At 40.6% G+C, this 12,556-nt stretch overlaps 2 protein-coding genes across 3 annotated transcripts in view; both read left to right on the top strand.

Moving 5' to 3' along the window:
- LOC112161941 (LIM domain-binding protein 3) overlaps positions 1–3,574 on the top strand; it is a 39,558-nt gene extending 35,984 nt beyond the window's left edge. For both annotated transcript variants that reach the window (XM_036215614.1, XM_024297509.2), the window contains 2 exons: positions 540–655; positions 1,578–3,574. In XM_036215614.1, coding sequence (XP_036071507.1) covers positions 540–655; positions 1,578–1,667 — 206 coding nt within the window. In that variant the 3' untranslated portion in view covers positions 1,668–3,574. The remainder of the gene's footprint in view (positions 1–539; positions 656–1,577) is intronic.
- A 765-nt stretch (positions 3,575–4,339) lies between these two features.
- LOC112161943 (bone morphogenetic protein receptor type-1A) overlaps positions 4,340–12,556 on the top strand; it is a 41,306-nt gene continuing 33,089 nt past the window's right edge. Inside the window, exon 1 of the mRNA XM_024297510.2 lies at positions 4,340–4,593. The gene's annotated coding sequence lies outside the window, so the exon portion shown is untranslated. The remainder of the gene's footprint in view (positions 4,594–12,556) is intronic.

Genomic DNA, 12,556 nt, shown 5'->3' with positions numbered 1-12,556 from the left:
ACCAGTGTGCTCCGCGTCCCAGTACAATATATAACTTTATTGAGAAAGGGACAATGCATATTAATGAACTTTAGAACAAATGCAAATATGCCAGATTATAGCCTCAGGATAATTTCCATCTAGAATCCCTTGGCAGGTTGATGTTAAAAGAAATAAAGCAGAGTTTAAGAGATAGACACTAACATAAGACACCACACAAGACTAGTACTAGCTAACCAGTACTAGTCTACTAGCCTAGCTAAGTGGCCCAGAGGTTGGGGAGCTGTGATTTAATGGGAACAGCCACAACAAAAAAAAAGGCATGTGACAATTTGGGAGTGAGAATGTGTCATCCAATCAGGAAACCTCTTCTCTGTCATTGCAACCCCTTAGTTTGGGTCAAGTTGATCAGTGTAGGATTCAGCTCAGTCCGGTCCCTTCTCATTGGCCACCTCCTTCCAGTTGGAAGTGGTAGTTTTGGAGCTTTGCAGTGGTAAAAGAAGCTGTGCGACCTGGTTTGGCTGCAGTTCTGCTCAAGTGTCTTTGTGTTCTTTGCTCAGATTACATCGCACTCTTCAGCACGAAGTGTCATGGCTGTGACTTCCCCGTGGAAGCTGGCGACAAGTTCATCGAAGCTCTGGGCCACACCTGGCATGACACCTGCTTCGTCTGTGCGGTAAGACACGCAAACGCCGTTTTCAGAGTCGTTCTGATGCTTCGTTCACACTAAGGTTGTGTGTACTAGCAAGAGTCTAGGGATACAATACATATCGCGATACATATGTCATGACACGATACGTATCCCAATACTTCCAAGAAAGTATCAGACTATATTTCACTTTTTTTTAAATTATGACTTAAGAATTATCTGATTATTAATATACTTTTGGCAAAAATAACATTCCAAAATAAATATTATTTAATGATCAGAACATTAAGTCTGCAACTGTTTTATAAACTTTTACCCAAGCAAAGTAATGGTGCTTTTATTTTGGTAATTTAGGAAATATTTAAGTGGAAAACAAAAGTAAGACTGAAATACATGTTTGCTTTTAAATAGATAATTAAATATCACCTTGGGAGTATTTTAAATCGGTGCAAAGATCGCCAAATAAAGTATCGCCAAAAAAGTATTGCTAAATAAAGGATCACTAAATAAAGGATCGCTAAAAAAGTATTGCTAAATAAAGGATCACTAAATAAAAGATCGCTAAATAAAATATCGCCAAATAAAGTATTGCGATACTTCACTGAATGGATGTTTACATCAGGCATATGACAGGTGGTCATGAACAACACTGGACTAGCAGGGAGGGGCTTCTTCTTCTTCTACTATTTACCAGCACATGTGCGCCACCTACATTTGGAAGAAGCTCAGTGCGAAATGTCAAAGTGGTGCAAATATGGCAAAATGGGCCCAAAATCATACGTCACCACTAAATCCAAGTCCCTAATTGGTCAAAGTTTAACTTGGTTTAACTGGCGAGGCGCGCATTTACGTACGTTTGCATAAACTTTTCATCGGAAGTGGCCGCTTGAACGTGTGTTTCTGAGGACGGTGTGAACATAGAGTCTGACATGCCCCCCCCCTCTTGCAGGTCTGTCACGTCAATCTGGAGGGTCATCCTTTCTACTCCAAGAAAGACAAACCTCTGTGCAAGAAGCACGCCCACGCCATCAACGTGTAGGCAACACGCCTACTTCTGCTGAGGCCGCCACGGCGAGGCGACGCCGTAACATGCCGTGTATGCAAGCACACTTTAGTTATTGCGATTATCCTGAAAAGAAACAATGCTGCCTGATGATTCTGCTTCTGAACGGAAACATCGACACCCGCCCAACCGGCTGTTCTGTAGTTCCTCTTTTTTATGTTTTCTACCAGAGAAGCTGTGATGTCAGCCCACCGCTCGGTATGGAGTCTGCAGAGTGCAGAAATGCTTTCTAGGAGTTTCATTATGACAGCAGATCCACTCTGTCTCAGGATGACTCCACTTACAGCTCCTTCATACCTGGGGTTTAATTTAAGTTTTTGGAAAATATTGTAAAATATTTACATTTTATTTGATGTTTTTATTGTCATTTTGATTTCATCGAGTCTCTGTAACAACATAAAAGGATCTGAATTGAACCCTGAAGATTCCAGAAGCACTCTGGAGACTCCGTATGACCGAGCTGATCGTGTGCCTCTTTGACTCGACCGTTGAGTGATTTTGTTTCATCTCAGAAATATGTTGTGTTGCTGTTAAGGTCGGCTTCAGAACTGCCTCCAGGAATGACAGATATCTACGTTCATCTCTGGTCCATGTTCAGAGTCAACAGCTGATGTCTGACCTTTAGTTTGACTTCTGTGGTGGATGTTTGTTCACTGCTGCCTTCCTTCAGGTGTGTTTGTTTAGACTCACAGAGTGCGTTTGATGGTTGATCTTTTTCTTCATTTTGTAAGCACACAGTCAAGTCGCAGCTCAGGCGTTTACGCCGCGACCTACCCCACCCCCCCACGCGCCTCCTCGCAGACCTGCAGAAACCAGCAAACACACAAGTTCATGCAATCTTGGCCTTCGACGTGACAGATTATTTAATGGAAAAACAGTAACTAACTTTGTTTTGTATTCTTGAGAAGAATCATTTTGGTTGTGTTTAAATGCTTCGCTTCATGTTTTTTTAATCTGCATTTCATAGCTGTTAGTGGAACTCCGTCTTGGTTCCTTATTATTACTTATTAGCACCCAAAGATCAGAGGTGGGAGCATGGATTTAGCAGTTTTCAGACTCTCTTTCTGCAGCACATGAGACTAAAACAAAGTCCACACCTATGCAGATGCATCGACCCGTCCGTGGATCTCAAACTCCATCCTTCATGTCTGACAGCAGAACAGACTCTTTAGCTCCTCCTCCTGATGGAGAGATGTCTCTTTAACCCAAAGTGTCCATCCAGCTTGATTTATCTAAAAAAAAACATGTTTCATCAGGAAAAAAAGAGCAAATTATTACAGTCTGGACAAACTGACAAATCCACAAAACTTCAAAGCACATCAACTGTTGACCATGAATTCTCTTTAAGGCTATACATATTTTTTGTGAAGAATGTTGTCAGATTAGAGGTTTAGCGGCATCTAGTGGCCATAAGGGGAATTGCAACAAAGTGTTGTGGAGTCGAGCATCACCGGTGACCATCAGCTGAAAGTCTTTCATCTGTGCTTTATGACTCTCCGGAAGTTTCCGTGGGAGTTAGGATGATGCCGGGTGTCTGTGTAAACTCTGATCTGTGTGTCAGGAATTCTGTTCAGAACGGCCCGTGTTGTTCTGCTGTACAGTTTTACTCCTTTTATACCGTTTGTTACGTCAGAGAGTGTGAATGTGCATGCAGAGCAGTTTGTTGCAGCATGTTGGGATGTAAAAGCTCTGACCCCCCCTCCAGATACACACAGAATATTACTGTAAAAAATGGTAAGAAAAGAGAACAGCGACAAGCAGCAGGAAGGCTGGGAGGAACCTGCAATCACTCTGAAATGCTGCTTTGCTGTTTGACAGGTTTACGAGGAGAATTACAGAGTTGCTGTCTGAATAAAGCGAGCACTTACATCACTAAAAACATCCGCTTCTGTCCTGTTCTTCATTATTTCTCGGCATGAAATAAAGACAAACATGAGGGTTTTTAGCAGCCTTAAAACAAAAATACTTAAAATAACAAATAAATGAAACTTTTTTTTTTCAGAAATGTCTTTTTTTTACCAGTACAACATAATTTTTCTTATCAGTGGCGGCAGCGCCACATCCTCCATTTAAAAACTATTTTCTTTCATTGTATGTTGTTCCGCTGCTAGCCACTAGATGGAGGCAGACTCAGCTTCAGTCCGGATTTTAAATTAAAGGGCAGGAAGAAGTCTAAGCAGTGATTGCAAGAACAGATGTGAGAAATTAAGGAAGAGTCTCACTTTGACAGAAATATCAACTCCACGAAACGGTTACACGGTGACTGAATTATTTATTTTAGCCTTTATTAATGCAAAGAAACAGCCACTAAGTACCCACCTCTTGTAGATTTATTCAAACATGATTTTAGCTTATTTTAATTTAATTTAATGTTTTTCTTAATGGTTATTATTCTGAAATTTCTGCACTGTAAATGAGCAAACAAATCACATGAATATGTTTGTCTAAATAAAGGCGAAAAGCCTAAAAAATAAAAGCAATCATTTAATTTAAACGGGGCATACAAAGAGAAAAACTATTTGTTGGTAGTAATATTTTGTGGTAATAACAAAACCACAAAAATAGTCATTTATTTCGGTGTAAAATTGTATCAAATGTTTCAATAATTGAAAAGTCACGTAATTCGACCGGAAGTTTGACTGTCACTTTTGACGTTAGAGTGGGCAGCCTCGCGACTCACAGACGATCTTCGGACAGGTTTGGGATTCTCTGTCCTCCGCCGTCAAACAGGGAAAACCGCATAAGGAGCGAGTGCTGAGGCGGACGGAGAGGACGTCAAAACCCGCTGGAAAATACTCATCTGTGTACCGGAATACTGACAAGAGTTCGGATTTAAACTACGGATTTGTGCTGGAAAACGAGACGTGTCCCAAGGGGGTAAATTAAGGCATCCGGGATAAAGGTAAGGCGGATAGGATCCAACAAAACCCCGAACTTCACTCCCCGCAGTTGGACTTTTCAGCTCCGTCTATGTGCTGAATTACACCGCGAATAGTCTGAAAGTACATTAATTTAAACTTGGCATTTATGAGAAAATGAAATAGTTACTACATTTTAAGATTGGTCGTGAGAATTATTTGTTTGTGATACTTAAAAAAAAATCCAAAGAAAATTGACAGATTTCGTGCGTGGTTTGGCGCCAGGAAATAGTCGCATCCTGTCGCCAACGCCGTGGAAAAAGTTCCCAGTTGTTGAGTTTCGGGGCGATTATTAGATGTTTGACAGCGAGGAGTCTTAGGCGGAGCCCAGAAGCGTGTGAGTGGGCCTTGTTGGTCCCAGATAAGTGAATAAAATCTGCGGGACGGTTTATCTGGATCATCTCTGCCGCAGTTTGCTCACCGAGGTGCCGCTTGTTAGCCACATTCCTCGGTTAGCTAACCCCGCTAGCATCACTCGTGTAGAATAAAACGTTTTTATTCTCATAAAAAAGGCGTAACTGTCGCTTTTCTGAATGTTTTTATCCAATGAGTGTGTTTGTCCGTGACGTCGCTCGACTTTTGTCCACTTTGAGTAAAGTTAGAGAAAGTTTGAGCGGAGTTTGCCGTTAGCATGCGGGGCTAGCACGCAGACAGAAGCTCGGCTTCTGATGCTTTTCTCGGTTTACCTGGAATTCTGTTGCTCGTGAACGCGCCTCGCGGATCCACCTGTGGCGCGCGCGTTTGGAGCTTGTTGTGTGTCTGTTGTGTGTTTGTGTCGGACACTGACGGGCACGTTTGTCCTCCAGAACAGCTCCAGAACTCGAACTTCATGTCTTTAAATGTCGTTTTTTTTGTGGATTACATTTTTATTCTGTGAAGTTTCTACAAACTCCAAAACCCAGAATTCAGTTCGGCGAAAAGTCGTAAACATTTCTCGTTCTTTTCTGATTTAAAGCTTTCCTTTGAATGGTGTATATTTCATAGATTTTTGGGGGGAGAAACTTCCAATACTTTCTTTATGGCACATTTGTTTTGTTTGAACAAAACCGTCATTTTTTGCCCACAAACAACATACCGTGTTTGTTGCCTCTGAAATGTTGAGTTTTTACCTGCAGACAAATGTTGCCTCTCGCTTTAAACATTGATTTTAGCTGATTGATTTCTGGGCTTTAGGGTTTCAGACAGAGCGGCTCCCTCCCGTCCTCAGGGGCTCTTCTGGGTTCAGACCTGTTTGCTTTCACTTTAAACTCTTTATTTCTTTTGATCGTCTTTTAATATCTTTTATGATTTCATCCTGTGAAATCATTTTTCGGAATCTAGCTTTCTGTTGGAGTCCGATCCTGACCCTAGTAAACCACAATTATAGTTTTTAATCTAAACTCGAATAGTCACAAATGTAGTTTTAAAGCTTTTAAAAAAGACTGAATATTTAATATTTATCTGTAAATAGAGACTATTTCCCAAAAGAGCAGTGAATGTTTGATAAATTTGGGGTTCATTTGTCTGATTAAAAATGACTGTTGTGGTGTCCCACAGGGTTTGGGACTTGGTACGACGGTGTTGTAGTTTTTGAGCCTAGTTTGTTCAACATCATAAGCAAATTGGTTGTCTGTGGATTCTGTTTACTGATGACATTCAATAAAATTACTGTTTTATTTTTAGGAATTTGGATTTTTAAAACAAACAAAAAAAAACTTGTCAGTTTTACTAAAAGTGCAGGTATAATCTTTTTTCTTTCATCTGAAATGCTGCTGATTTAAATATTTTAAATAAATATTTAAATATAAAAAAACTCAGTAACATTCAGGAATTTCCAGATATTGTCCTAAATGTAAAGCCTCAAATTGTATTATTTTAAACACTATTATGACTAAATCAAATTTTTTTCACATTTAGTCTGATATTTTCTTCAAAATCTTCCTAAAAAGCAACATAACTTTAACGTGTATGTGACAAACTGAGTCTCTGCAAATGTTTGTAGAGAATTTAGGATTTTTATTAAGGGTTTCTGCTAAAACCCTGATTCTGATGCATGTGGTGATGAGTTAGTTTATGATTTTCATGATTGATTTTGACTGAGATGATTATTGCTTAACTTTGGACATATTTATGTATTTGATTTTCTGCTAAAGATGGTGCGAGTGTGAATAGAAACAGAAAATGTCACAATTCAGTTCATCTTTGAAATCTGGAAGATAATTGATTCTTTTCTAAATAAAGTTGATGAATTTGGATCAATAGAATTTACTTTTTAACCTGCCTCCACAGCTGGTTAAGCCGGGCTCAGCCCCCCCATAAACAGGAGCAGAGGAGGCACGTGGAGGGGTGGGGGGAATGAAAACGTCGTGTTATCCGGACAGCCGTACATTCCAGCGCTCGCCTGCCGATCAGTTACAGGAATAACATGAAGCCGCTCAGCGAGCTGCAGCCTCCGAGTTCCTTCAGATTCCAACCAGAGGAAAATAAAAACCTGACAGCCGGGTCTTTATGGACGCTCTGGGTTACGCTCCCACAGGAGGCTGGAGCTGCGTGGAGCTCCTCTGGGTGTCTGGACAGCATCTGCAGAGCGTCTGAGGCTGCTGCTGATACTGTCCTTCAGTGATTAGCTCTTGGTGTCGCTCAGTCTGCTCTCTGTGTGCAGATCTGCTCTAATAAAGCGACACCCTGACCTCTGTACCGGGAGGCTCTGAATCCAGGATCAGCAGAAATGCAGAGAAACTCTAGAGAGGGATGGCCGTGCGGTGCTGAGCGGAACCGCTCTTCAGAATCCACAAGCAATAGATCTGTACCAACATTTGTCCTCCGGCCAGCAGGATCACAGTAGTTCTGTGTACACACCGGGATGGGATGCATTCAGGCTGAACGCGGGTTCTTTAACGCTCTTTTAGCTTTCACTAGAGCTGGATGATCAGCGCCCAAAGTTTAGAGTACACATATTCACGATGTCCCCGATCGCCGATCTTTATAAATATAGTAGATTTAGTAAAAATACATTTCAGGAATTATGTATTCATTGCTCTCAAATATAGAATAATGTTGGATTTTAGGTTTATAAACTAAAAAATAAGTCAAATGCTCAGCACTACTGTCATTGGAAGTAAACAAACCTTCAAAATAAAGTGTCGGTAAACCTTCCCACTTTTAAAGTAAAACCACTTTGACAATGAGAAGCTATTTTTAAAGAAAAATAGAAAAAAAAAGAATTCTGTTTGCTTTTGGTAACTCTTCAACAGTTTACATAATTCACAGAATTCCAGTTGATTCTGCAGTGGAGAAAAGCAGATTTTCATTCCAGCTTTGCACTGAAATGCAAAGCTTTAGAACGTAAAGTGATGCAGAACTTTGAGGATGGAAAACTGTAGAGAACATTCCCAGGATTTGTTGTTAAATGATCCAAAAACAACAGTGATGTTTAGATTTTGTTTTTATTGAAGTTAACCAGAAGGTTGACAGAAAAAAAATAGTGTAACCTTTGTGTTATCCTAGGTATGTTGACGTTGGGAGTGGGTCATCTGGACCCCACAAGATAGCACAAGGGTTAAAGTGACAAACTGCATCTCTTTCTGTCTAAGTCTTTGTGTTTTTATCAGTTTTGTCCTAAATAAAAGTATAAATGATGATTTAAACATATCATTTTCATCCATGGTTCCATCTGTGAATCGTTGATTCATGAATCGAATCACCACCTAAGTCACGTTTCCCAGCGGACCGTCGCTATAGGATATGGACTCAGATGGAAGAGGTTCGGTGTGGAATGTCAAAGCGGTGCAAACCTCCTGAATCTTGCTCTATCACAGCTCCATTCCGATGGACCTATTTGTAGTCATTTAATTCTGGCGGAACATAAACAGCAGTTATTTATTCCTCCTCCATAATCGACGATCAAACGGTTGGCACTTCAGTGAATTTAAAGGAGCACCATCCATACGTCACTGCCAAACCTGAGTCCCTGATTGGTCAAAGTTTGACCGGGTTTAACTTTCAACGTGCACTCTTTGACGGTGCGTTTTGTACATGGATGTAACAACCTATGAACACAAGAATTGTGAATACGGGACCTGGAAACGTGCATTTACATTTACTTTCACATATATGCGTTTACATGTTCTTTTCAGTGGAAGTGTCGGCTTGGATGTTGTGAACGTAGCGTTAGACTTACTGAAGATCCTGGATGTCAGAGCAAATAAATAAACATTCATAAAATTCATACAATGTTCCCTTTTGTTGTTTTTTCAGGCAAATAATACTTCTCTGTTAGTTTTATGGTTAAAATTGTTACCGTTGAAAATTATTCTTAATCAATGAATTAGTGTAAAACATTCTCCTAATAAACTTCCTTTCTAAATATATCATCGTTTCAGGGAAGGTTATCGTCATTTTCACAGTTTTACTGATTGACCTTCTAAATGGAAAATAAAAAGTGAGATTTATTCAAAGAAAAATCCTTTTCTTGTGTTTATTTGGGTCAGACTTCTGCGTTTCTCCTGTTTTCCGTCGTTCTCTTATTCATGTTTTTTTCTGTTGTCTGTTTTTCGGCCCTAACGTGATTATCCAGGTTTTATCGTGTTTTCTTCTCCGTCGGCTTCGTCTTGAGTTCCTCTCTCCCGGGATGGTTGCCAGTCTCCGAGGTCGAGCCTGGGGATCTCTCCTCTTCCTCTGCTCTATTTCTATCTTTCTTTTCCCTCCCTCCATTTCTTTCTTTTCCTTCCCTCCTCCACCTCTCCCTCCGTTAGAGCATTTCCAGTCTGGAGAAGTGGGATCAGATTACTCTGGGAGTCTCTGCGGCTCTCTGGTGAGGTGGCAGAGGAGGAGGAGGAGGAGGAGGAAGGAGGAGGCGGGATCAGGTTTCACATCTCCAGCACTCCTCTCTGTCCGCCTCACCTCCCTCCTCCTCCCCCAGCGACCTGGAGACAGAGTGGCTGAGCTGCAGAGGAAAACATGCAATCCAGCCCCGTCCTCGCCGGCTCCCGCTGCAGCACAGCAGATAAATACAGGCAGTAAATGAAACGCACAGAGGGCTGATTCTTTACCTCCTCGTCCTGCAGAGGTATTTGGTGTCCTGAAGACAGGAACTCCACCAGCGGCTGTTTGTAGACACATTTCATCGATTGGTTTTTAGAATCATTTTATTTTTAATTATTATTAGTTTGTCTACCAACTCCGATACAATCAAATATTCCTCAGTGTGATCTGAAATGTTTGTTTTTTTATCATCTGTTGATTGTTTCTGCAGGAACTTCTTGTAAATTTCAGATTCTTCTTTTCAAACTGAAAGCTTCTGCCGTTACTCTCTTCTTGTGTTAAGTGGTTCAAGTTTTAGAAGTTCAGCAGCTTCTCCCTGCTCCTCCTTTTGCTGTGTGTCACCTGAAGGTCGACTCCATGATCGGTCTCTGGAGACTCGGCTTGTCCTTCACTCGTATTGATCTCTGCTCTGAAACTTCCCAGACCATCCTAGTAAATAATTCAGATCGCCTCAACGCAGCAGTTTCTGTCTTCTTCCAGAGCTCAGTTCCAACAGGAGTAGATGACATTTCCAGCCTCCCACTTTAGAGATAGTTGAGGAATTGAAGAGGAGTTCCTGCTTTAAGGAGCATCTGCAGCTTTTGTTTCAGTCAGCTCTACAGCTACCACGGTTAGTCGATTACTCACAATCGTTTGTGGCAGTCTGATCTAGGCTTGGTTTGCTCAGATTGTCCTCTTGGTTTGGCAGGTTGTCTATGTCTATGTTCACTTACAGGTGAACTCTTGTGCGGTTCACTTCAGTGTGAATGCAGATGAACCTTTCATGGACCAAGAGGAATTAATTAACCAAAGGGAGGAAATTTTGTGTTAGGAAGAGTGAAAAACTGCTCAGTGTGAGTCTAAAGCGGGAGTCATGAAAGCATTTGTCTGCTGGGTAAATGTGATGCTTTGAGGAGCTTCATTCACATATCTTATACATTCCAATAGTGGACCGGCCTTTTTTCTAAAAATGTGACGGCCAGCCCGGCGTCTACTCCATCACAGACAGGATGGTGATGCTAATGGGTTCATTTAGGGGTGAAACTCAGTCACAGAATGAAGATAACACTAGATGAACATTATTGAAATGAAGAGAACATTGGATTATGTTCTGACTGACTGTGAACATTTCTGTTCTCATCAATCTCCATATCAAAAATCCTCTTTGCTTTCATGAATCAACATTCCTGCTTTTCCATTTGACTCCACTGTACTGTCCTTGAGGGGAGGAGGAGCCCCACGATTGTCTAAAGAAAAGTCAATAATCGCGGAGTTCATTTTCAGTGATGAAGGAAATCATGTCTGAGTGTGGGGGGGTCATCTGTCTGTAGACGTTTGCTCATCCAGAGTTCTTCCTTCGTTCCTCTGCAGGATTTACTTTTCCTTCATCAGTAATTCTTCTTGATAAGAGCAGAATCCCTCTGAAGTGACGGTGGCCCCCGACCTTCATGCTGACCCCTGACTCCCTCATCCCCGACCTCCTGAAGTCTTGTCATCTTCTCCTGGATTAGCCTGTCTGAAAGGCCTCACAGGAACCTTTGGTTACAGCTGGAGAAGGCGTCTTTCAGTTTGACTGTGAATTCTGAAACGGGTGCTGAGGAATCTCGATCGATGCCATCCACTCCTGGAGGGGTTTGAGTCACTGCAGTGGTGCAGATTTGTTTCTAATGTAGAGCTGGTTGAACTTACCTCGACCAACATCTTAATGCTCTTGCCTACAGAGATTTTTTATTTATTTATTTATTTTTTTGAGTAATACTTTTTAAAACAAAACGTGTAGCATCTTTTGATGTTCTGAAAAGTAAAAAGTATTTTGACTATTTATGAGAAGTTAAATTGGGAGGTGCTACATATCTAAATATTTGGATGAAAAAGTGAATTAATGTTATCTTAAGTTATTTTTTAATATTTTGTTGAATTTTATCCAGGATTCACCTTCAAGTTTTCTGTTTTAAAATCCTTCCGTTCTAGTTTAATAATGTGCAGATCATCAAAATGTGGAGTTTGAATTGCTCAGCGGCTGTGCTGTAGAGGTAGAGCGGTCGACCTCTGATCTGAAGGTAGCAGGTTCGGTTCCTGCCCTGCTCGCCCATGTATGGAAGTGTCCTTCAGGAAGACACTGAACCCCACGTTGCTCCTGGTGGTCATATACTGGCGCCGGTGTTCAGCAGTGGAGCCGTCAGTGTGTGAATGTGTCTCTATGTGGGTGAATGGGATTATAAAGCGCTATATAAATATACGGCTTTTACCATTAAGCACTTAAGGCCCAACCTGATCGTATTTCTTGAAGCTTTCTCAGTGGACTTTCCACTATGGTTTATGCCATTTCTAGAAGAAAAAACTGTTGTTTTATAGTACATATAGACCTAGTTTTCTTATCATTTAAGCTGCCTGGACCATTTGGATAATTGGTGTGGAGCAACCCCCCCACCCCTTTGTGGCCTGCCCAACATATTTCCTGTTACAAATACACAATTTTTCAAACAACTATATTTTTTCTCCTGATTCAGTACAATTTGAATGAAGAAATATTCAAAAATGCATTTTTAAGCCTGATTTTCTTAACAAATGTTTTCTAGTCATCAGAAAAACATGGTTTTTAATGTAGTGTGTCTGTAAGGTATTAGTTCAAATATGTTTATACATGAATGAATGAACTTCATTTATATAGCACTTTACAACTGCTTATAGTATACCAAAGGGCTTCACAGTAAAAGAGGAAAGTTTAAAAAATTAGACAAATTAAGAACAAAATATAAAAAACAGCATAAAAGATCAATTAGAATACAATAAAACAAATGAAAATAGAGTAAAATAAAATAAAATGCCACCAACTACTGATCATTAAAAGCCATTCTAAAAAGGTGTGTTTTTAAATAACATTTAAAGCTGTTAAGATCTGACATCATGTGCAGTTCTGCAGGGAGCCGGCAACAGAAAAGGCAC

The sequence above is a fragment of the Oryzias melastigma genome, linkage group LG15 (assembly GCF_002922805.2).
Source record: "Oryzias melastigma strain HK-1 linkage group LG15, ASM292280v2, whole genome shotgun sequence".
Classification (NCBI taxonomy): domain Eukaryota; kingdom Metazoa; phylum Chordata; class Actinopteri; order Beloniformes; family Adrianichthyidae; genus Oryzias; species Oryzias melastigma.
The sequence above is the reverse complement of the archived record's forward strand: the minus strand, read 5'-3'. Positions and strand labels throughout refer to the sequence as shown.